The sequence below is a fragment of the Canis lupus genome, chromosome 23, assembly GCF_011100685.1.
Source record: "Canis lupus familiaris isolate Mischka breed German Shepherd chromosome 23, alternate assembly UU_Cfam_GSD_1.0, whole genome shotgun sequence".
Taxonomy (NCBI): domain Eukaryota; kingdom Metazoa; phylum Chordata; class Mammalia; order Carnivora; family Canidae; genus Canis; species Canis lupus.
Window position 1 is genome coordinate 28,604,723 of NC_049244.1, and position 25,135 is coordinate 28,629,857.

Sequence of the window (25,135 nt, forward strand, 5' to 3'; positions counted from 1 at the left end):
TTTATGATAGTCACAGAGAGAGAGAGAGAGGCAGAGATATAGGCAGAGGGAGAAGCAGGCTCCATGCACTGGGATCCCGACATGGGATTCAATCCCAGGTCTCCAGGATCACGCCCTGGGCCAAAGGCAGGCACTAAACCACTGCACCACCCAGGGATCCCTGTAGTTGGCTATTCTAAGGCCTGTTGCTTATACCTGGTCTCCAAGATGTGTTGTCTAAGCATTAAGAGTAGATTCCTGGATACCTAGGGTAATAACTGAAGACTGTGCAGGAAATTGTAGTGCTTTTGACTTTGCCAGGCATTGATATGCATGCCATCAAAACCCAAAGCAAAAGTTCAGTGAAATTTCCTTGTGCAAGGAAGCAGCCACCTCAACATCCTTATCTTTTAATTTCAAATGGTTACTTGGGTTCAAAATCTGGGTGTGAAATTTCATCTTCGTTGAGCAGTACTCAATACTTCTTACAATGATTAGGACTTATTCTTGTTCAGACCAAGTTATCCTAGTCAACCCCTTTGTGGTTCAGAGATTTAAGTTCAATTTTAAACCTTGGAAAATCCCTTAATTCTTTGCTTTACAGGACAGTAGAAGCTCATGTTTTAGTTTGATCATAGGTAGCAAGCAGAGAAGTCAAAGATGGGGATTATGTTTAAAAAATAAAAAGGTGGGATTATGTTTACTCATGCAACAATAAATATGTATTTATGATGACCATTTTCCAGATTACTCATTTATTCAATAGGTCCTTATTAGATATATACTACAGACAAATGTTTTTGGGCCAGACATGCGTTATGCATTTGGAAACCAGACAGAATATCTTCTAAAAAGGTACATTTTATCTCAAGATAAATCTTGGGGGTATATGTAATATTAATATGGGATATTGCATGTCTATATTCTGTGGGAAAAATGAAGTCCAGAGATGACTTCTGGATATGGGACTCATACTCACTTTGTTCTTCCTTTTTCTTATCCTCACCTGTGCCCCCAATTACCCTCACCTCCAATCCAGAAGATTGGTAGTACATACCAAAGATCACAATTATCACCAAAACCTCAGAATTTGTGAATGGGTAAACTGAGTCATATATAGATTTTTTTTTTTTAAGATTTTATTTATTTATTCATGAGGGACACAGAGAGAGAGGCGGAGACACAGGCAGAGGGAGAAGCAGGCTCCATGCAGGGAGCCCGATGTGGAACTCGATCCCGGGACTCCAAGATCACCTCCTGAGCTGAACGAAGGCAGATGCTTAACCGCTGAGCCACCCGGGCATCCCAGATTTTTTTTTAATTAAAAAAACACACTTTAAATTCTCTAGTTTCTTTTTCTCAGTTTCAGCAAGCATTTCATATTTAGAATGTTAGCAAGTGTAGAAGCTATGCAATTTTGTGGGCTGATAAAATATTTGTAAACTACTTGGGTATCTCTGTGCTAGTAAAGCCAACCAAACACACGTAGCTCATTTTTGAGCTCATTTGATTTTTATTCTTGCTTCTTATTTTTACTCTTCCAGCACTGCTAAGATATAGAACCAAGCAGATGTACAGTAATTCTGGCAGGTGATTATTAGACACTTATTCCCTAAGACTCTTCTCACAGTAAGGCTGTATTTCCCCAGACTTGACCCTTAGCATGTCCTTTCTCCCACAGAAAGAAAAATACTTCTGCTGTTGCTCTGTTTGAGTAGGTTAGCTTGTAACAATAAAGCATTACATCTTTATATGCTTTTAACATATCTACCTTAAAAAAATGACTTTTTTTTTCTAGCACTAGGTGAAATTTCTTAACTATTAACCTTTGGTACTTAAAACAAGGTTAAAATAGCCTTTAAAATAAAACATTGAGGAAAGATTTTAAAATAACATTTCCCAGGTTAATTTTTTAAATCCTAAAGGCCACAGATTTCTTTATCATCCAGGTTTATAAACATGTCAGCTATTGGGCAGCCCCGGTGGCCCAGAGGTTTAGTGCCACCTTTGGTCCAGAGCATGATCCTGGAGTCCTGGGATCGAGTCCCGCATCGGGCTTCCTCCGTGGAGCCTGCTTCTCCCTCTGCCTGTGTCTCTGCCTCTCTCTCTCTCTCTCTCTCCCCCTCTGTGTCTCTCATGAATAATTAAATAAAATCTTAAAAAAAAAATGTCAGCTATCACATTTTATATTAAAAACAAGATGCCTGGGGATCCCTGGGTGGCGCAGCGGTTTGGCGCCTGCCTTTGGCCCAGGGCGCTATCCTGGAGACCCGGGATCGAATCCCACATCGGGCTCCCGGTGCATGGAGCATGCTTCTCCCTCTGCCTGTGTCTCTGCGCCTCTCTCTCTCTCTCTGTGACTATCATAAATAAATAAAAATTAAAAAAAAAAAAACAAAAAACAAGATGCCTTACATACTTTGTGTAACAAGGTGCAGTATAAATAGAACACTATGGCAGTCCTTCCTCAATCTTCCCTATTTGTAGTATTTCCCCCAAGCAGGGAGGCCTGACAAATTCCCCTTTATTGCTCATATATATCAGACACATTTAATTAATTTTGCAGGTTAAATATTCAGAACCAAATGAGTGGGTTTTTAGAACGATTCATGAAAAAGAAAACAGAAGGAACTTGAACATAATACATTTCATTGCCATTAATCTCATTCTAGGTAGCTAATAGTCCATGCTTTCACTTGTTTGAACTTATACTTTTATAGTGCCTATAAAATACAACCTGTCTTTATTTTATCAGATCCTCACAATCTTTTGAGAGAAAGGATACTTATCTATGCTTACATCTGTATCTGAAATATATGTACATTATGTATAGGTGAATGTATATACACATATGTATGTATATGTACATAAGGCAGTGTACATATATTTTAGGCCCCTTCCCCCAAGATGAGGAGGTGGAGATTGCCACACAAAAGTCTCATGGCAGGTTAGCTGATCAGATGACAAAACAGAGAAAGACGACGATTTCTTTTTTCTTTCTTTTTTGAGGACAAGGATTTCTGAAGCTCACAGTTCAAGCACTCCCCACTGCTCTGGCTTGAATAGTGTTAATAAATGCTATCTTTCACTTACATAGGAAGTCAAAGTCGGTGCTACTGATGTTGGCTAGCTTGGGTGGAAGAGGTGTTCAGACACAGAACAGAGGATCACTCTGTGGAGATGTGTTGATGAGGGTGAAGGATCAGAGGAGTGGTTGAACCAGCAGCTATCCTTTAAGGCTTTTGCTGCTCCCAAGCCCAGGAATTTGTGAGACGACCGATGGTGGATTAGGAATGCAGGCAGTATGTAATAATTCTTCTGGACAAAGCTGGTTTTATCCAGTTTCTTTTTTGCCTTGGTAATAGGAACAATGGCTTTCATAATTTAGGCAGGCAAAAAGTAAAATTCCAGTGTAAGCCACTTTAGGTGTAAACCATGGGGTGAGATATATCTTTGGGAGAGGGGGGTGGAGTTAATTATGAATTCAGTGTTAATGCTGGGGCATTGCAGTGCACAACAGATAATTCTGAAGTTACCTCAGATAAAATCTCTCAGCTAATTAAAGCAACCCAGTATCAGATTCTGTACAGGGAAATTACTCTCTATTTTATAAGATCATAGGTTAGTCTCAAATAATGTCTACATTTGCATCTTCTACTTTAGATGCTTATGTTTTTAATAGGATGCTGTGGCGTCAAGGTCCAAAAGGATAGTAACTAATAGTCATTAAAGATTAATCACAACACTGAGCAAGAGATAGCACGTTCATTGCATTACAAATGGTGCTTATAACACCACTGGGTAGGCAAAAATCTCTAAGCATGTAAGCCAGAAGCGTCATGGATAGTAACTCGGGACATTAGAAACTAGTTTTATATTTATGGTTTGGGAATTTTAAAGTGACTTCGTCGAATAAAACCTTAACGTTTCTTCGTGGAGAAGTGCATCTAGAAAGCTGTCCAGAACTTTTGACCCTAGACTAATTCCCCCATATTTGGGATTAAATGGGCAACACAGGTAACTCGGTTCGGTTGTTTATTTTGACATTGAGGGATCCCTGGGTGGCGCAGCAGTTTAGCGCCTGCCTTCGGCCCAGGGCTTGATCCTGGAGACCCGGGATCGAATCCCGCGTCGGGCTCCCTCTGCCTGTGTCTCTGCCTCTCTCTCTCTCACTGTGTGCCTATCATGAAAAAAAAAAAAAAAGAAATAACCACTATTTTGACATCGAACATGTGGTCAGAGAACATGTTACAGGATCTGAGATAAGGGGCAAGTTTTTTTGTTCTTGTTGCTGTTGTTTTTTTTAATGAGAAAAAGTGTGAATGGAGAAAAATACCTCTAGCACACAAGGGAGGACTTCTGCCGTCGGGTTCTTGGTGGCGGAAGCGGTCGAGCTCAGCAGGTGTAGCCCTGCCCTCTAGCGGATCTGGGTGTGAGAGGACTTCGTTTCAGTCTGTTTCTGGTTTACCAAGGCTTATTTATTAACATCAACTGTCCATAAAAAAAAAAAAAAAATTACTTATGGCGGGGGGAGAGGGGGGTTGTCTGGGTTAAGATGCTGAGCAAGTGAAAGATTCAAGCGGCAAAAGACACAGCCAGTGGCCGAAGGTGATGCACCTTCTCCGGCTTCCACACACCTGAAAAGGCGGAGTCCCTCCCCCGAGCTCTGCAGCCGATGCTCGCCGTCTCCGCACACACGGGCCCTGGAGGAGACCGATCCCTTGGCCGCGCACAACTTCGGGAAGTCGCCCCGCCACGACCTGCGCCCGCGGTCGGAGCCAAGCGGCCGCCCCGGGGGCCTGCGAGGGCGGGTGGCAAGTCCCACGGAGGACCGCAGTCTCTCTGCGTTCGCCCCTTCCCTCGGAGGTCCTCGCGTCGCCCGCCGAGATTGTGACGGCCATCCCGACGTGGGGAGGAGTCGGGACACCTGCGGACCCTCGGACACCTGCGGGGCGCGGAGCACGCGCGGGCCCGCCCGCTTGGCCCGGCCCCGCGGCGGCCTCTCGACGATGCGTGGCCGGGGCTGGGCCTCCGCCCCTCGCGCCCAGTGGGTGCGTGGAAACGGGCGGGCACCGGGGGTCGGCGAGGAGCCTCCACAGGGCGGGGAGGGCCGGGGAGGGCCGGGGAGGGCCTCGCACCCGGCGCGCCCTCCCGCGGGACTGCTCCGCACCCGCAACCAACCACGCTTTCGCGGCGGGCGGCGCGGCCCGAGCTCCACTTCCGCCGTCGGCGCCCGTGCGTGACAGTGCGCGTGCGCGCGCTCCTCTCGCGGCGGAAGTAGTAGCGACAAAGCTCGGTCCGCGGCGGGCCCGGGAGTGCGGAGCGTGCCGGGGCGGGGGGCGGCGGGCGGCGGGGAGGGGCCGAGCGCAGGAGGCGGAGGCGGGCGCAGAGCCGCGCGGCCGCGCCGGAGCGGCCGGGCCGACCGTGACGGGTCCCCTCGCCTCCTCTCCTTTCCCCTCCCCGACCGCCCTCAGTGCGCTCCCTCCTCACGCCGGGAGCGGGCTCCCGCTTGGCGCCGCCGCTCGGCGGGCCACTCCTTTTCGCCCCAAGCGTGCGGGGCGCTCCCGCGAGCCTCGCGGGTGAGTCCCCCCATCCCCGCCCCCCGTCCCCGCAGCCCGGAGGACCGGGTTCTGGGGCTTTGGGAGGGCACCAGTGTAACCTCGTGCCCCTCATTTCCAGAAACTTCCAGGTCCTGAGGGAGGGAGCGTCCGGGGATACCCCGGCCCGCGGGTGTCTCTAGGGCGCCGCCCCGCCGGCTGGAGCTGGGGGCGTCGCGGGGGGCTGAGGCGGGGGGGGGCGGGGCGGGGGCTCCCTCCTCTGCGCGTCTCCCGTCAGCGCCGCTTCTCCCGGTTTCTCTTGCAGATGCTGCTGCTAGGGGTGGTGGGAGCAGCCGTGGGACGTGTGGCCGGGAGAGGGGGTGACAGCCTGGGATTCCGGGGGCTTCTCTTCCTTGTCCTCCTCTCCTCTCTATTCCCAGTGTGGCCGCGGCTGACACTAAAGACTTTGTAGCCATCAACCCAAGTGCAGTTTCGATGGAAAATGAAGGTAAAGGCCCCTGGCAGACGGATTGCAACGCGGAGTTGAGGGTGTGGTGGTTTGCTTTTAAGTTGCCTTTCTTTTTTTCCACCTTTTTATTTTCCTGATTTTTTTTTTTTTTCCCCATTTGTGAAGTATCCAAGGAATTGCTTTCTTGGGATACTAGCATTTATTTTGGTAACATAGGGCATTTCGGAAATTAAGGCGCTATGGGCTGACTGAGCTTTATTCTGCTTTCCTGAGAGAGCTGCTGTCTTTAGGGAATGGAAGGGAAGTTTTCATTTCTGATAGCATCTGTGCTTGTTTTAAATAGTTATTTGAAAGGAATCACTCGAGGGGAAATGGAAAGGGAGAGGGAAGGGGATGCACTGCCTCTCCGTATATTTGCATATCAAGCCTTGATAATGTTATGTGACTGGATTAGTTTATAAGAAACGAGACAGTTTTTAGTTCATGGAGATTTGTTTTTCACTTCATAAAAAAAAATAACTTTGAATTTAACAGAATGTTAACGAGGAGATTTCCTCTCTTATTAAAGTTCCTCCCTCCCTATTTGAGAACATCATTTAGGAGGTTGACAGTGGAACTTGTTTGTCCACTGTGCACTTTGGACCACTAGATCATCATTCACATGTTACTTGATTTCTTTGGTCGCATTAAAGTATTTAATGCCTTTTCACTAGACAGCACTGGTGATTTTCCAAAAGCGTCGAATAACTCTGAATATTATTTCCTCTCCTGAAACAACCACACTTATTCATTCCCGGGACTGACTTCTGACTTGTGTGTGATAATCTTTCTCTTTTCTTTCCCCACCCTGGTCTGCAAGATGCTATGAAAGATACTTACACAAATTACAGTTTGTCTTCTTGTGTCTTTTGGTTTTTAAAATCTGAACTGGCACAAAGGAGAGGCAGTGGGGTTTGCTGGTTGCTTTCTCACTTGTTTTTCCCATTTTAAGAACGTAAGCTCAGTTGCCCTAGGTAGGACTGGTAATTTTCGCATAGATATTTCTTATATGCATGATCTGTTTTGCTGCCTGAGACCCTGGGATATGTGGGAAATACGAGCGGCACGATTATATTGCTCAGTTTTACTCTTCATGAATAATTGGTGGAAGACATTTTCTGAAATATTGAAGTATATAACTGCAGAGGAGTTATGCCAACCTAGTAGGGTCATTAGAAAGAGCATTTGAAAGCAGTGATGTTTTTGTTTGATGGAATGGAGAAATCACTTTTCTGAGGCTTTCTCTTTGTCTTGATTTACAGATTTCAGAAAGGCAAATCCTTTCTTCACAAGAGACAAAGAATATTAAATGCACTTGTATACCTGTTTCTTGGTAGTTGTATCTTAAATAACATCTATGCCTTCTGCTTTCAGAGTGTTACCAGGTTTAAGAGAGTAGTCTAAAGTAGGTGTATTCTTAGGTGTTGCTTTTGTTTCTTGATCTCTTAGGAAAAGGGGCATGACTAATAAAGCCGACTCTCATATTGTCTATTGACGTGAGAGGGAGTGGTGGTGAGATGGAAGCATGCTGCATGCTTGTGTCTGATTGAGTCTTTATTATTTGACTTCATAGTAAAAGATTATACTTAAAAACTTGCCGGGGTTTTCTGCCTTGTGATAATCAAGAGGCCTTTTTTGTCAATTTCTCATTACCATTAATTACATGTTTTCCTGTCTCACGTAAACATTTTTAAGAAAAATTTGTATATAACCTAGAATTATCAATGGCCTATTTTGAAATACATAGAATATTACTGCTTTCCTTTTATAGTTAGTATCTTCCTTTGACATGTGAATCAACATCTTGGGAGTGTGGAAAAAAATGGATTCAAACCATGCCTTAACCACTGAAAGTTGTGTGACTTTAAACAAATTACAGTACACCCTTGAATAATGTGGGAATTAGGGGGGCCACCGCCCCCAGTTGAAAATGTACTATAATTTTTGGCTCCCCCAGAACCTAACTACTAATACCTTACTATTGACTGGAAGCCATATAATTGATAATAAATGGATTAACACATATTTTGTATATGTATTGTATACTCTATTCTTATAAAAAAATTAAGTTAAAAGAAAATGGTAAGAAAATTATAAAGAAGGTGAAACACATTTATTGTATGGGAACTCTTCATGTAAGTGAGCCTGCACAGTTCAAACCTGTGTTCAAGGGTTAACTATTTCACCTTTCTTAGCTTCTGTTTCCTCATCTGTAAATTGAGATTGATAATACTTAGTTACATAGTTAAGAGGGTTACATAGTTAAGAAGTTAGAAACTTCTTTTTGAGAGAGAGGAAAGAATTTAAGAGCATGCACTGTGGAGCCTGGCAATCCAATTTGAATGCCGGATCCCCACTTAGCATAATTTGGCTTTTTGCGCTTCAATTTCTTCGTCTAAATAAAATAAGGGTATGTGATAGAACCTGCCATATGAGATTGTTAAAAACATTTAGAACAGTATCTGGCACATAGTAAGTGCTCAATAAATGATTATTATAAATAGCCTTACCTGGCGTTTGCACGCTATTATGCCATGTTACATTAATGTTATGATAGCTGAATATTGAAAGGAGGAACAGTAGTGGTGAAAATCCTCTGTATGAAGTTGCTGTTTTTAGGGAATTGGTGAGTTACGTACATAATTTTCTGTACTGTTATGGCTTTAGTTCTATAGAGAAGGTTGGGGCTCCAACAAGAAACCTGGGGCCAGTGTGGAAGGAGACAGGTTTGGATTTAAATCCTAACAGGTAGCTTTTTTCTCTCCTTAAAAAACCTGATGAGTTACTGTGCTTCTAAGTCTTCCCATCTGTAAATACGATAATGCCCTTTGGAGGTTTGATGTGAGGAATTAATGAAGCCTGGTGTGTGAAGTGCCCAGAATGATGGTTGACACATGGTTAGCATGCATGAGTGATTGAGTGATTGCTACTGTTCCCCAGAAAGAGGCTTCTCTAGTAGGTATATAGATAAATTACATCTCTAGGTATGTACAGGATAGAATTGATAGTGGCTCCCAGGGGCAATTAGCACGAAGGTTCTTAGGTAGTGTGCCATGTGTACAATGGTTCTTGGAGAGAATGACTTTATCCTTGTGTTTCCTTTCAGCAATGGTGGTAATTTTCTTTAGAACTTAAGTTTCAATTCTTCTGGACCTTTCTCCCATGTCTCACTTAAACCACATCAGCAAAGCCTACCTGGTTTTTAGCCAGTCTCCAGATTGCTTTGTGAACATTTCCTGCCAGTCACAGGAAGTATTTGAAGTGTTAATTTCCTGGAATTTCAGGGATTGGTCCTAGGCATCCCTTTGTGGGACTCATTTTGCATGTTTGGAACTCCTTTTTGGATGTTTATTTTGAATTTAAATAGATACCACCTAGGAACCGGAGATGTACAAGTGAATGGCTCTTTTCCTGATTTTTAAAAAATTATTTTTGCTTAAAGGGATGGCTTATAAGCTGGAGAATTTTGCACATAATTTCTTCTTTCCAGTAATGGGTTGTTTCCTTTGGAGTAAATTTGGCTTTTCTCATAGAAAAATATGAATTTAATGTACCTGAAACTAATAAAGCTTTAAATATTTCTTTGACTAGTGGATAGAAATGTAATAGTCTTCAAGATTTCAGGACATGTTTAATTTATACTTCCAGGCAGGGCTAATTTGTCTAGAATAAATAACCTTGATCTCTTTGGGTTGCATTTGGAAATTATAGTATGTTTATTTATGTTTTACTTTATTTATTTATTTATTCAAAAATATCATTTATTTATTCATGAGAGACACAGGGAGAGAGAGAGGCAGAGACATAGGCAGAGGGAGAAGCAGGCTCCATGTGGGGAGGCTGATGTGGAACTCCATCCTGGGACTCCAGAATCACGCCCGGGGCCAAAGGCAGACGCCCAACCGCTGAGCAACCCAGGCATCCCTATGCTTTACTTTAAAAATAGTTTCTTGGTCAAATTATTAATCATCTAAGAATGTCTCAAAAGATTGTGTGTTAGGATAAGGATAGTTGGAGGAACTGTAAATAAAATGGAAAACCACCTTAATTACCTTCTTTTAACTAGAAACCAGGTTATAAAAGTATTTTATATCTTTAGATGTGGAAAACATTTTGTTTCCGCTTTTGTCAATAAAGTAATATTCTTAGTATTTCTAGAAAAGAGTTGAAATTGAAAGAGATTATGTATATAACAGCATCTTATAAAATGTAGTAACTTAACCTAGAGGAAGGATGCTGCAGAGATTATTTGTAAGCATTAGCTTTCTACAGTTAATCCTCAATTTAACTTGATTTGTCTTAATGTTTTTATCATTCATTTAACGTCAGTGGAATTAAACTGTCAATTGAAGCAGTGTCAATCACAATATTCTCTTAGGAATACACCCCTTGGAGCTCAAGGCTGATTTTTGGGGGGGGGGGGGGAAATCTTGGTTAACCATATGTTTAACAAGGTTATGTTTTGTTTTAAATCTGGAAAGAATTCCATAGCTTGATGGTAAAGCTAGCTGGTGTGAATTTTAAATTACATAATTGCTACATGTAGCATCTAAACAACTCTTAAGGATCAGTTCAATAGGTCCTCCAATATTTACTTTGTTAGAAATTCTTTTTATAGTGATTTCAGGCTTTAGTTGTGACAAGATTGTCTTTATGATTTTCATAAGGACAAATGTTGGTAAAAGGCAGTAAAGTAAAAACTGGTCAGGCTCTGTATTAATGCCATAATGTTGTATAGGAAAAGTATTTCTCTGAAAAAGAAATGTCAGGCTAAATTGATGCATTTCCTTTAGACTTTTTATGGCCTGTATTTATATGCATTTGTTAATTATAAATCTTCCATTTTCAGGGCTTTAACTTACTATTGACAAAGGCATATATCTTGGAATTACAAGGAAATTACTCAAATTATGTGGAATGAAATTAGTTTAGGCTAAGCTTATTGGATACATTAGAAAAAATTTGAGTGAAATGTTACAAGGGTATGTATCATATCATAGGTTATAGCCAGAAAGAAAGTAATAGTGTGGGTCAAAAGCATCAACTTAAGATGGCTGTAACAGGACATCTAATTCAACTTCAATCCCTGCTTTTTTCTTTCTGCTTCAGATAATAGAGAATGTGTGATTGGAATTATTTAATATACCTGTTAATTATAGTTGCTTAATTAGGGCTTTTTGGCTTGACTTTTGATCTTTTCATAAAGGTACTGTCCTGAACAGGATATGCATGTCTTTATCCCTTCTGAAAACACGGAAACATCATTGTAGAAATTTTTTTTTTAATTTATTTTTTATTGGTGTTCAATTTACTAACATACAGAATAACCCCCAGTGCCCGTCACCCATTCACTCCCACCCCCCGCCCTCCTCCCCTTCTACCACCCCTAGTTCGTTTCCCAGAGTTAGCAGTCTTTTCATTGTAGAAATTGTTTTCACTTATTTATTTACTTAAAGAACCCCACAAAATGAGAATAGCAGTAGGATCCTGACACTAAATATATTGGCTACTTCATAGGAAAACTCAGAAATGATAACAGAAGCAGAAATATTTAGAATGTCACGTGTCATAATTTCCTTGAATATTAACTATGAAGTGTTAATTAAAACCTTTGATTAGGTTGTGAATTTCAGATTTTGGGTTTAAAATTATCTTGATTGTGGGATCTTAAAAAGGATAAAGCATTTCCTAGGGATCATTGATAAAATAAAATTCTGTTCCCTGCCTGAGGGACAGATAAGCTTTAAAACAGGTCCTAAATTTCCTCTTATCTTAAATCAGAGCCTTTCATTTGCAGTATAAATAAATTAGCCTCTTGGTGCTATATATTCATATATGTTGTGAACATATTTTTATGTGCTTTTGCAGTTATTTTGCTAGCTTTTCTTCAACCATCTCTTATAGACTTTCCATGGTGGAATGTTTGCTTTGCCTTCTTTCATCTGGGTTTATATATTGGGAGAGGCAGAAAGGTTAATTGGATCAGACTTTCTTTGGGAATCTCCTCTCTCTTCTTTTTTCTGTTCAGTGTCAATTGTACATTCCCTAAGAGCAGGCAAAAGCCATTCATGGCACAAGTGCCAGAAATAGCATGCAAGCCACTTTTTAAGGCATGCAAACTAATCTCTACTATGTCCTTTTCTTAATGCTTGTCGGGGTTGCTATTTACTGAGAGTTGACATCAGATTGTGAAAGTGTCAGTGATCAGAGGTGCCTGGATGGCTCAGTCATTTAAGAATCTGACTCTTGATTTTTGACTCAGGTCATGATCTCAGGTCTTGAGATTGAGCCCTGCATGGGGCTCCATGCTGGGTGAGGAACCTGCTTGGGATTCTCTCCTCTGCCCCTTTCACGCACCCACGTGCTTTCTTTCTCTTTCTCAAAAAAAAAAGGAGTGTCAGTGATCAGATGGGGAAGTCCCAATTTCTGTTCCCACTCCAGAGGTAGAGAATGTGTTCTTTGTTGGCCACTGTTTCAGGTCTGTCAGCCTCCTACTCTAGACATTGGCATTCAGTTATGATATCCTGATGTATACCCCTCATTACTTTGAGGGACCAATAGAGATTAGTTCTTTCTGATTTTTTTCTGTTCTAGAAAAATGAGGGGAGATGGCTTGTGTCTATATTAGAAGGATGGGAATGGAGAGTGGGGATGGATGAGAGAGACATTTTACTCCTAGGAAAAACCCAGCAGAACTTGGGTAGTAATTAGGTACAGGAAATGAGGGGGAAGGTTGAGTCAGAATGACTATAAGCTTTTAAGCCAGCATAAGTGGGTGAGAGGAGGTACCACTGGCTAGTTGGAGTAGTTAGTTGAGTTGGGGACAGGGCCAAGCAGGGTATGTAGAGGGAGGTTTTAAAATTGAACACCAATAGGGCTAGAAGACCAGGGTTCAAAGTGAGCTCTTGAGGGCAAAGATCCTCAGTTGTCTCTAATTCATTTTGAATAGAATTTGGCATGTAGCTTTTGTCCATTGAATGAAAATACTGGCTTCTTCACTTGAGCATAGTGGTTCTCAACTGGGGTGATTTTGCCCTCCAGGAGATTTGGCAATGTCTGGAGATATCTTAGTTAGAACTAGAGGGATGCTACTGGCATCCAGTGAGAAGAGGCCAGGGATGATGGTAAACATCCTACCATATACAAGACAGTCCCTTCCCACAACAAGGAATTAACTGACCCCAAATGTCAAGGGTTGAGAAACATTGTTCTAACCAAGGGCCAGAAAGTTAACTTCTCTAAACTTTGGTTTCCTCACTTGTAAAGCGATGATGATGACTCTACTTTAGTTTTGTTAGGATTAAATAGGGCAAGGTGTGTAAGTGCCTGGCATGAAAAGGCTACTTAATTTCCCTTACCTTGGTTGATGACTAAGATAGGAAATTATTCTTGTTTTTTGTCTATTAAATAACTTCTAATTTCAAGGCTTCCTAAATTTTTCTGAGATAAGTGGAATGCCTCGGAAAACCTGTAGAAGTTTTTATAATCTTAATGATTCTGTCGTGGTTGCATCACATTACAATTTTGGGTTTTGAGTATTTCATGATTTGTAATTAGCAGTAGGTAAAAATGTTGAAATTTGGATTAAATGTTTTACCTACTAATCAGTGAGGTTAAACTCATAATTTTGCTTGTTGTTAGAACTTTTACTGTTTGAAAGCAATTTTACTGTTCTTTGATATCAAGACTGAAGTGTTGTGAGTTACTTCTTTTGGAATATGCCAGACTTGTCTATAATGCCTTTTCCTTTTTTTATCCATTTACAAAATTTCAAGTAGACTCTTCTCTGAAGTCAGAACTCTTCTTCAGATTTACTTAAGATCTTCATTAGGTGGCTTTTTTTTACTCGTTAAGTATCTTTTTATTCTTTTGTAAAATGTAGATATTACCACCAGCTCTTTCACTTATGCTTGGATCAGGACACATGTATTTTCTTTCTTTCTTTCTTTTTTTTTTTTTTTTTTTTTTTTTAGGACACATGTATTTTCAATTCTAATACAAGGACCATAACTTTGGAAATGTATTTTAGCCTCACTGTGTTTAATATCTGCTTACATTTATGTAGTTGTGTACCATTCTCATTTTTAAGGATTTTTTGCTGTTCTTTCCTTTTAGGAATAGATTGGTTTAGTCTCCCTATACTTTAATATCCCCATCTATAACATGAGATTAATAGATAAAGATGTTTGAGTTTAGTGAACTATTTATTGGATTCTTACTAGTGTTTCTTTTACTAATAGCAGTGGAATTTTTAAATAACATTCTTCCTGTTTCTCGTATTAAACTAAGATGATTTGAACATAACAATCATTAAATTGTTGGTTAGAAGAATTAAATAACTTGAGGAAAACCACCTAAAATGGAAAATGATGTATAAGTGATAATAGAAAACATTTTGTGGCAGCAAATAAATGCTCACTCAACCTAAACCTGTAGAGTTCAAAGTTGGTAGCTTTTGATGATATAAATTATATCTGACCACACATTGCTTTTAAGGGCTTACATGGTTCTCTGTTGTGCCTATAGACATTTAGGTCAGTTAAGTACAGGGTGTGAAGGATGCTGCATTCATGTCTTTGATTTTGTAAGTGTTTGGTTGCTATAGCCTGTAAAATTAATTAATGAATGAAAATTAACTACTATGTGAAAGGAATGCCATTGGACATATCAAGGAACTAGCAGAAGGAATGAGGGAATCTACCATATTTCTACAGTCGAATTATTAGCTGGTCTAACTTTATTTTTTTTACTCTGGTATTACTAGTAAAATAATTGTTGCTAGCTGAAAACTTTAAAAAATAGTTCCATGTTTAATGCAGGGTGACAACAAAATGGACAGATTTAAAAAAAAGTAGATAATATTATACCTCCTCCCTCATCTTTGTACCAAATTTGTCTCAGGACTTGGAATAATTTCTACAAACTGATACATCGGTGAATGGAGTATTATGTCTACCTTTTAGTAAAAAAAAAATTCTTTCCAGGTGTAATTGCTTAACTGGGGTTAAAGTGTTGTTTAACTTCTAATTATACAAGAAAGATTTGCTTTACTTTCAGAGGTGTTTTTAAAATCTTAAATTTTTTTTTTAAAGATTTTATTTATTTATGAGAGAGAGAGAGAGAAAGAGAGGCAGAGACAGGCAGAGGGAGAAGCAGGCTTCATGCAGGGAGCCTGACGTGGGACTCCATCCCAGGTCTCCAGGATCACGCCCTCGGCTGAAGGTGGCGCTAAACCGCTGAGCCACCCAGGTTGCCCAAAATCTTTAAATTTTTTAACTGAAATAATTTTAGACTTATATCAGAGGTGCAAAATTTTTTATAAAGAGCTCTTATAGGGGATCCCTAGGTGGCTCAGCGGTTTGGTGCCTGCCTTCGGTCCAGGCATGATCCTGGAGTCCCGGGATCGAGTCCCACATCGGGCTCCCTGCATGGAGCCTGCTTCTCCCTCTGCCTCCCTCTGTGTGTGTCTATCATGAATAAATAAATAAAATCTTAAAAAAAAAAAATAAATAAAGAGCTCTTATAAAACCTTTTCCCAGTTTCCCTAATGTTAACATCTTATATAATCATAGTATTATGATTAAACCCAAGAAATTCACATTTATAAACTATCCTTTATCTACCCTGGGATCCAATTCTGGATTCCATATTGCATTTAGTTTGTTTCCTTAGTCTCCTTCCATCTGTTAAATTCTCTGGTCTTTTTTTCATTTTTCATAATCTTGACACTTGAAGAGTACTGGTCAGTTATTTTTCAGAATGTCCCAAATTGGATTTGTCTGATGTTTACTTATGATTAAGATGTCTTAACTGTGATTAAGGTTAAGGTATATGCTAGGTTTCTCCACTGTAAAGTTACTATTTTTTCTTTTCTAATGAAAATAAATGTAATATTTCTTTAGTAATGTAATCATTCCTTTGTAATTAATAATTTTCCTTTTGTGGGGAGATACTTTGAAGCTGCAAGTATCTTCTGTCTCACCATACATTTCACAGGCCAGTTTTTGCATCTATCAGTGGTTCTTCGTGGCTGCTATTACTACTGTGGTTGCTTAATGATGATTTTGTTTCTTTCATCTCTTCTATATTTATTAACTAGATTTTTGTTAAGGAAGAACTGTCCTTTTTTCTTCACTTATTAATTATCCAGTTGTTTATTTACATGCATTTATGGATATTTATTTTACTGTTTGGGGTAAAATTTAATACTTTGTTGCTTAAATCATTCCAACTTTGATTATTGAGAATCCTTTCAAAAGTGCTCCTTTGGCCCTTCTATAATGCCTCTATCATTTTGTGACTTCTAATTTACTCTCTGGCAACACAAGATGTGCATCTCTGTTTTTCCCTCTTTATAGCAGCCACATACACAATCAGTCCGTTCTCTAAGGAAGGCATCATGTTCATTTTATTGGAGAATAGTATCTGGAAACCAAGATCTGTGTGTTATCTGTGCACAGTACAATCGGGTTGCCACTGTTTCTCTTTGTAGTTAGAGTTAGCAAATAGATATATGGTAATATACATGGACGTATTTTTATTTCCTTATCTATCCATCTATATAAACTGAAAACCATGACCTCAGGGTTCATTGTAGATTTTCCACCACTTTGTCATTTCCCCTGTTACTTCCTTTTTCAAAGGTGAGAAACTTGGTTCTTATCCACAGTATATTATTTACTTATCTGTTCAATCCTAGTACACAACACACAGACACAAAAGTAGTTTCAGAATTGCTAACCTATTTCCCTGTGAGAGACACATTTAAAAACTAAAATATATTTGTCTTTAGCTTTACCAGTACACAGTCAAAATCTGTTTTCCAAAGTTACTTAGTACTTTGTTTTCCTTATTTTGGTATGGTTATGTTATTCATTGATAATGAAATTAGGTATTATCTGTTTATATTTTATTTTAGCATCTTCCCACATCATGTTTTAGTTTCTTAAATCTTTTTGAAGTAAATGGTGACCTATCCCTCCCATTTTTCTGTAGTGAAGATCTGTTTTTTTTTTTTTTTTTTTTTTTTTTTTTAAATTTTTTTTTTTTATTTATTTATGATAGGCACACAGTGAGAGAGAGAGAGGCAGAGACACAGGCAGAGGGAGAAGCAGGCTCCATGCACCGGGAGCCCGATGTGGGATTCGATCCCGGGTCTCCAGGATCGCGCCCTGGGCCAAAGGCAGGCGCCAAACCGCTGCGCCACCCAGGGATCCCTGAAGATCTGTTTTTAAAAGGATTAGATTTGCTTAGATATAGGTACAGCTATAATTGTTTGGGCTGATAGCAGTTCACTTGAAAGGAGCTGTGTTCTGGTGATTATTCTCTTGGGCTTGCTCACTTGGTTCCTTAGTTACAACTTTCTACATTTTCTCCGCTTGGGAATTTATTCTATGTTCCCACAAGTGTTTGAAATCAGTCTTCAACTAAATCTTTGTTCTGGATGCATGGTTTTAGACCCAAAGTCAGCTAGAGGCTGGGGTAAATTAAATTATTTTGCAGATCCTGTCATTTATTGGTTTTTATCTTTATTTTTATTGTTTTTAAAGATTTATTTATTTGAGAGGGAGAGAGAGAAAACACATGCTCATGAGCAGGGGGCGGGGCAGAGGGAGAAGCAGACTCTCCACTAAGCAGGGAACCAGACAAGAGGCTGGATCCCAGAGCCTTGGGATCATGACATATCCCAAGCTGAAGGCAGAGGCTTAACCAACTGAGCCACCCAGGCGCCTCATTTGGTTTTTATTTTTGAGGTATAATTCACATACCATAAAATTTGCCATTTTAAAGTACATAGTTAAGTGGATTTTAGTATATTCACAAAGTTTTGGGTTAATCTAATTCCAGAACACTTCCATCACTTGCAAAAGAAATCCCTTACCCATTAGCAAACACTTTCTGTTCCCTTTTCCTCAGCTCTTGCCAACTACAACTCTACTTTTTGTCTCTATTTTTTGCCTGTTCTAGATATTTCATATAAATGAATATGTGAACTTCTTTATCTGACTTCTTTCACTTCAGCATGTTTTCAGTATTCAGCCATTTATAGAATGTATCATTTCATTATTTTTTTGGTTTAATAATATTTCAGAGTATGGATTTACCACATTTCGTTCATCGATCAGTTGATGGATATTAAGTTGTTTCTACTTTTTGGTTATTGTGAATAATACTGCTGTGAATATTCATATGCGAGTGTGTAAAAATATGTTTTCAGTTCTTTTGGATGTATACTTATAGTGGAAGTGCTAGGTTATAAGGTAATTCCATATTTAATTTATTGAGGAACCCCCAAAGAAGTTGCACCATTTTTCATTCCCACCAGTAATTTGTGAAGGTTCCAATTAATTTCTCCACATCCTTTTCAACATTGTTTTTTTTCTTTTTTTTTAAATAGCTATTCTGAAAGTATGAAATTGTGTCATGTTCTTTTTTTTATTTTTTTAAAGATTTATTTCTTTATTCATGAGAGACAGAGAGAGGGGCAGAGACATAGGCAGAGGGAGAAGCAGTCTCCCCATGGGGAGTCCAATGTGAGACTTGATCCCAGGACCCCAGCATCACCACCCAAGCTGAAGGCAGACGCTCAACCACTGAGCCACCCAGGCATCCCCGTGTTCTAATTTTGATTTGTGTTTTTCTAATGATTGATGATGTCAAGCATCTTTCCATGTGCTTATTGGTCACTTACACATCTTTGGAGAAATAATCAATGAAACCCTTGTCCCTTTTGTAATTTTGTTACTTGCTCTTTTATTATTGAATTATGAGATTCTATTCATATTCAGGGTACTGGATAGGAAGATCTCTTTTTTTCAAAAAAAAGTGTTATTTATTTATTTATTTATTATTATTTTTTTAAAGTGTTATTTATTTAAGTAATTTCACCCATGTAGGTCTCAAACTTATGACCCTGATATCAAAAGTTGTACACTTCACCGCCTGAGCAGCCAAACACCCCCTGGATAGGAATGTATCTTATACTGGTACTTGCACAAGCATACAAAGAGATTTGTGCGTGGGTGTTCACTACAGTGTTTATTTTTTTATTTTATTTTATTTTTTTTACAGTGTTTATAATACCCTTAATCAGACATATGATTTGCAGATATTTCTCTCATTCTATAGGTTGACTTTTCGTGTTCTTTTTTCTTTTTTCAGTTTTAATTGTCTTTTTTTTTCTTAATGGTGTCTTTTGTAGTACAGACTTAAAATTTCGATGAAGTCCGGTTTGTCTTTTTTTTTCTTTTGTTGTTTGTGCTTTAGATGTTATATTTAAGAACCACTGCCTGATTCATGGTGACAAAGATCTATGTTGTTTCCTAAGAATTTTACAGTTTAGCTTTCACACTTGATCCACCTTGGGTTAGTATTTATATATGGTATGAGATGATGGTCCAGTTTTCTTGTTTTGCATGAAATATCCAAGTATTCCAACACCATTACTCCAGTGAATTGTGTTGGAACTCTTGTTAAAAATCAGTTGACCATTGGGGCACCTAGGTGGCTCAGTGGTTGAGGGTCTGCCTTTGGCTCAGGCTGTGATCCCCGGGTCCTGGGATTGAGGCCCACATCAGGCTCCCTGGGGGGAAGCCTGCTTCTCTCTCTCTGCCTTTATCTCTGCTTCTCTCTCTCTGTGTGAATAAATAAATAAAATCTCAAAAAAGAAATTAATTGACATTGATGTATGAATTTGTTTCTAGACTCTCAATTCTGTTCCATTGATCTATATATCCTGATGCCATTACCACCCTGACTAACTAGCTTTTATAGTAAGTTTTGAAACTGGGGAGTATGAGTCCACCACCTTTGTCCTTTTTCAAGATATTTTTGTTTATTCTGAGTCCCTTGCATTTTCATATGAATTTTGGAATCGGTTTGCTTATTTCCTTAAAAAAAAAAAAGCGATTGGAATTTTCATAGACAATGCATTGAAATAATTGTATTTTGAGGATGTACTATTTCTATATAGGTACAAACATAAGATCTTTTTGAATGTTTGGGTGTCAGTTTATTCTAGGCAATGTACAAAATGGCTTTAAAAGTTGAAATATTCTTATTTTATTACTCCCTTCTTCGTCCTCTTTCTCCGAGAATAACTTAGTGGGGGAAAAGATATATTATTCAATAAATGGTATAGGGACATTTAGCTGACTTTTAGGAAGAAAGGTAAAGCTGGAGGAGAAAGGCTTTAAGAAAAACTAGCATGGAATAAAATCTCAAAATCATAAAAAATTGAAAATACATGGTCATGTAAAATTTTAAAAAGTAAAAAATAGATGCAAACCAATGGTAAAAACACTTGAACAAATGACAAAGGCTCTTTATATCTATAAGAAATCGGCAATTACTTGTAGGGGAAAATAGCCAGGGAAGAGGACATGAACAGGTGTTTCACAGAAAAGGTTGCAGATGGTCAAAGGATATATGAAAAGGTACTTGACCTCAGTAATGAACAAATGTGAATTTAAATAACTATTTTCTGCTTATCAAATTGGCGAAGATTTAACAATGTGATGATGCTTACTTCTGGCTAGATTGCAGGGAAAATAGAAGCTCCTGGTTGTTGTTGGAAGTTCATTTGACGCAGTCTTTTTGGAGAACGATTTAGCAAAATCTATCAGAATAAAAAATACATTCAGCAGTTCTATGTATTTTGTACCTATACTTGCAAGAGCATACAAAGACATATGTACAAAGATACTTTTTACAGCAACATTTTAGAAACAAAAGATGAGAATAACTCAAATGTCTGTCATCAAGAGAGCTAGTTAAATAGAGAGGTATTACCATATAATGAAATGTTCTGTGAGCCATTAAAAAATAAATGAGGCCCCTGATTTCAAACTAATTCAAAACTGTAGTAATCAGAACAGTATGATACTGGTATGAAAACAGACACAGATCGATGGAATAGAAAAGAGAGTCCAGAAATAAACACACGCTTAAATATAGTCAATTGATCTATAACAAAAGAGGCAAGAATATGCAGTAGGGAAAAGACAGTCTTTTCAATAAATTATGTTGGGAAAACTGGGCAGCTAACCCTAACCCTACAAAAGAATGAAACTAGACCACTATCTCATACCATATACAAAAATAAATTCAAATGGATTGAAGACTTGAATGTAAAACCTGAAACCATAGAACTCTTAGAAGAAAACTTAGGGAGCAAGCCCTTTGATATTGGTCATAGTGTTTTTTAGACTAATCCCCTCAGATAAGGGTAACAAAAGCTAAAGTAAACATGTGGTGTTATATAAACTAAAAAGCTTTTGCACAGTAAAGGAGACGAACAAAACAAAAAGGCAAGCTACTAAATAGGAGAAGAAACATGCAAATCATACTTCCAATAGGAGTTAATATCCAAAATATATAAATAGCTTATCAACCTAATATCAAAAAAACAAACAAACAAAAAAAAACAACAACCTGAGTACTGTCAGAAAGGACGAATACCTACCATTTGCTTCTAAATAAGTCAATATGAGAAGGCTAAACTGCACATGGTTTCCCTCAGGTGGAATGTAAGAAATAGTGAAAGAGGCTATAAGGGAAAGGAGGGAAACTGAGTGGGGAAAAATTAGAGAGGAAGACAAACCATGAGAGACACCTAACTCTGGAAAACAAAGGTTGTGGAAGGAGAGGAGGGTGGGAGAGATGGGGTGACTGGATAGTGGTCACTAAGGAGGGCACTTGATGGGATGAGCACTGAGTGTTATACTATATGTTGGCAAATTGAATTTTCTTAAAAAAGAAAAAAAACCCCACAACCTGATTAGAAAATAGGCAGAGGACATGAAGAAACATTTTCTGAAGAAGAGGTACAGATGGCCAACAGGCACATGAAAAGATGCTCAGTATCACTAATCATCAGAGAAATGCAAATCAAAACCACAGTGAGTTATCACTTCACACTTAGATGTGAGATCACTAAGATCACTTGGATTGGCTATTATCAGACACAAAAAAATAAATGTTAGCAAGGATATGAAGAAAAGGGAACCCTCATAAACTGCTGGTGGAAATGTAAAGTGATGTAGCTACTATGGAAAATACTATGGAGGTTCCACAGAAAATTAAAAATAAAACTACCATGTGACCCAGCAATTCACTTATGGGTGTTTGAAGAAAATGAAAACAATAATTCAAAGAGATAGACACACCCCTTGTTCATTTACAGTAGTGAAAATATGGAAGCAACCACAATGTCCATCAGTTGATCAGGGGATAGAGTGTGTGTGGTTAGCATAGAGAATACAGCAGAGAATACAGTCAATAATATTTTAGTAACTTCATATGGTGACAAGACATCATTGGGATCAATTTCTTACTGTATAAAAATATCAAATCACCTGAAACTAATAGAATATTGTATGTTAGTTACACTCCAATAAAAAAAAATGAAGCAGATCAGTATGTGTGGTGAAATAGAATGAGGTACAAGATGTATTGAGTGAAAAAAAAAAAACAAGTTGTAGTTATGCAGTCCTATTTTGTGATTAAAAATAAAACAGGACACCAAAAGTTGGAACATACCTGTACAAAATAGCTAGCAGTATATACAGAAACAGCTAACAGATTACTTCTGGGCAGTTGAACTGGGGGGATGGACTTATTACAATAAACCCTTATTACTTGACTCTAAAAGCAATGAGCAGGATTACATTTTTTAAAAATTGAAAATGGCAAAAAAAATTGAAAATGACTTAGTGTAATTAAAAAATACAGTATTTAGGAATAAGAGATTTGTTTTTTTTTCTGTCAAGGTGAGTATTGTATGGTTTCTGTTGGTCTCCAGAGGTAAATGCATTTTTAAAATATGTATTGCTCTAGTGAAAGTGGGTTAGAATTAGCTCTTGGGTACAAATGTTTAGTAGCATTTAGTATGTTCTCTTTTGTTTCCAAACATTTATAGGTATGGAAGAGAAATATGATTTATGATTGTGATTTGGGATTGTGTTTTGTCAAATGAGGAATATTTGAGTGCTTGTCTACACTGGAGCCTGATTATGTTCTGGAACTTCAGTTCGGTGTGGAAGGTAATCATTTTAGAGACAGTGGTTGTTTATTCATTGTCAGAAACTTTAGTACTGTGGCAGTAAAGAAGCAGTGGTATCACTCTGCACTCTGCCAAACCATTTCTAAAATATTAGAGTTCAAGGGAACCAACTTCCTACTCTATATAAAAATCACCAATATTGTCTCCTAGTGAAGTTTTTGGTGATTGGAAACTATACTTTTGTATTTTGACACTGGTAGTGTCCTTAACCTAGGCAGACTATTGTTTCTTTCTTTCTTTTTTTTTTTTGTCTCAAAGATTCTATTTATTTATTCCTGAGACACACACGGAGAGAGAAAGAGAGAGAGAGGCAGAGACACAGGGAGAGGGAGAAGCAGGCTCCATGCAGGGAGCCCGACGTGGGACTCGATCCTGGATCTCCAGGATCACGCCCTTGCTGAAGGCGGCACCCAGACCATTGCTTCTTATAACAGTCCTTAAAATATTTGAAGCTGACTCATATCCTTTATTTACTTAGAAACTTAGTGCAATACAATTAATGGTCATGTATTGCCCTTCATAATTTTCTTCCCTAGACCAAGCAGTCCTCACTTATTACAACAATTTGTATAAGTTCTTATTTCCAGAAATGTCACCATATAAGTTACACCTTAGCAGGCCCTAGTAGTGTTCTAATGTGAATATAGAATTCTCAAAGTGTAGTTGGTTCATATAGTACTCTGGGGCCATTACTCACTTGGTCTAAAAGCTATACTTCTTTTTTTTATTTTTATTTTTTTTTAATTTTTATTTATTTATGATAGTCACAGAGAGAGAGAGAGAGAGAGAGAGAGAGAGAGAGAGAGAGGCAGAGACACAGGCAGAAGAAGAAGCAGGCTCCATGCACCGGGAGCCCGATGTGGGATTCGATCCCGGGTCTCCAGGATCGCGCCCTGGGCCAAAGGCAGGCGCCAAACCGCTGCGCCACCTAGGGATCCCAAAGCTACACTTCTAATAATTCAGTTTAAGATGTTGCTTATCTTTTTAGTAATAGGATTGCACTGAGAATAATTGTACAGTTCTTTAAGTGGTGTATGAGGTCATACCAACATATATAATTTTCTAAATTGTTATTCTAGAGTCATCATCTGGTACTTTTGGTAGTTGTATTATGAGTTTTGGTTTTTACATCTATCTCTAATAAAGTATATATATGCTTTTGTAACTGTGAAGACAGTGGTATATTACCTGTACTCATTGGTGTAACCTGATGAGCTCATTTGAATTATGAAGCAAGGTTGCTACCCTTTTTCAGCTTTAAGTTGATGTCATCTTGGATAAGCATGCTACTTAAGTATTTGAGTTTATGATAAAATATTAAACAGGATAGAGCCTAGTGGCACATGTGTACTGAATTATTATTAATATTGTTGGTTCACCTAGCCAGAGATCTACCTGTGTGTTTAATTTAGCCTTTGTGGTTTTATCTGTGGCATGTGACAGAATTTGTAGGATGTTTTGTTGGTGTTAGAAGATTGTAGAGTCTTAGTATTCTAACCTTGTGAGAAATTCTTAGACATAGACTGGTTTTAAATGGTTTTCTCCTTTTCACAATTTCCAAGAATCTTCTGCAGTATCTTAAGATTTGGGGGGTGACGAGGGGAGGGTGATGAGGGTGAGAAGCTTCTTTGCACCAAGTTGTTTTTGATTAAAAAGAAGCTTTTAGTTTTTTTTTTTTTTAACCCAGCTTTACTGAGGTACACATTCAGAGACCATATAGTTCCTGAATTTAAGGCATACAATTCAGTGGTTTTTGGTATTTTACATTATTATTTTTTAAGAATAATAAAATATATGGAATATAAAATTACCCTTTTAACCACTTTTAAGTATACAATTCAGTGCCCTTAAGTACATTCACAGTGTTATACAGTCATCACCAGTGTGTATGTCCACAACTTTTCTATCATCCCATCTGAAACTTTGTACCATTAAATACTAACTGCTCATTCTCCAGTTTTCCCAGCTCCTGGTAACTTCTATTCTATTTTCTCTTTCTGAATTTGCCTATTCTAAGCTCATCATATATGTGGAATCTTACAAATACAC

The 25,135-nt window shown here is 38.7% G+C and overlaps 2 protein-coding genes across 5 annotated transcripts in view; one reads left to right on the plus strand and one right to left on the minus strand.

Moving 5' to 3' along the window:
* Positions 1 to 5,652, minus strand: part of LOC119877453 (collagen alpha-1(I) chain-like) — a 59,247-nt gene extending 53,595 nt beyond the window's left edge. Inside the window, exons 1-2 of the mRNA XM_038571347.1 lie at positions 4,617 to 5,652; positions 4,316 to 4,405 (exon numbers count right to left, since the gene is read on the minus strand). Coding sequence (XP_038427275.1) covers positions 4,316 to 4,405; positions 4,617 to 5,652 — 1,126 coding nt within the window. The remainder of the gene's footprint in view (positions 1 to 4,315; positions 4,406 to 4,616) is intronic.
* The window catches only part of ATP2C1 (ATPase secretory pathway Ca2+ transporting 1), a 135,644-nt gene continuing 115,903 nt past the window's right edge, over positions 5,395 to 25,135 (plus strand). For 2 of the 4 annotated variants that reach the window (XM_038570825.1, XM_038570824.1), the window contains exons 1-2: positions 5,416 to 5,558; positions 5,842 to 6,024. Coding sequence is in view for 2 of the 4 variants with exons in the window: in XM_038570824.1 (XP_038426752.1) it covers positions 6,019 to 6,024 (6 nt within the window). In the remaining 2 variants the exon portion in view is untranslated. Of the gene's footprint in view, positions 5,559 to 5,841; positions 6,025 to 22,942; positions 23,067 to 25,135 lie in introns of all 4 variants that reach the window. The other 2 variants (XM_038570823.1, XM_038570826.1) reach the window with 2 other exon arrangements.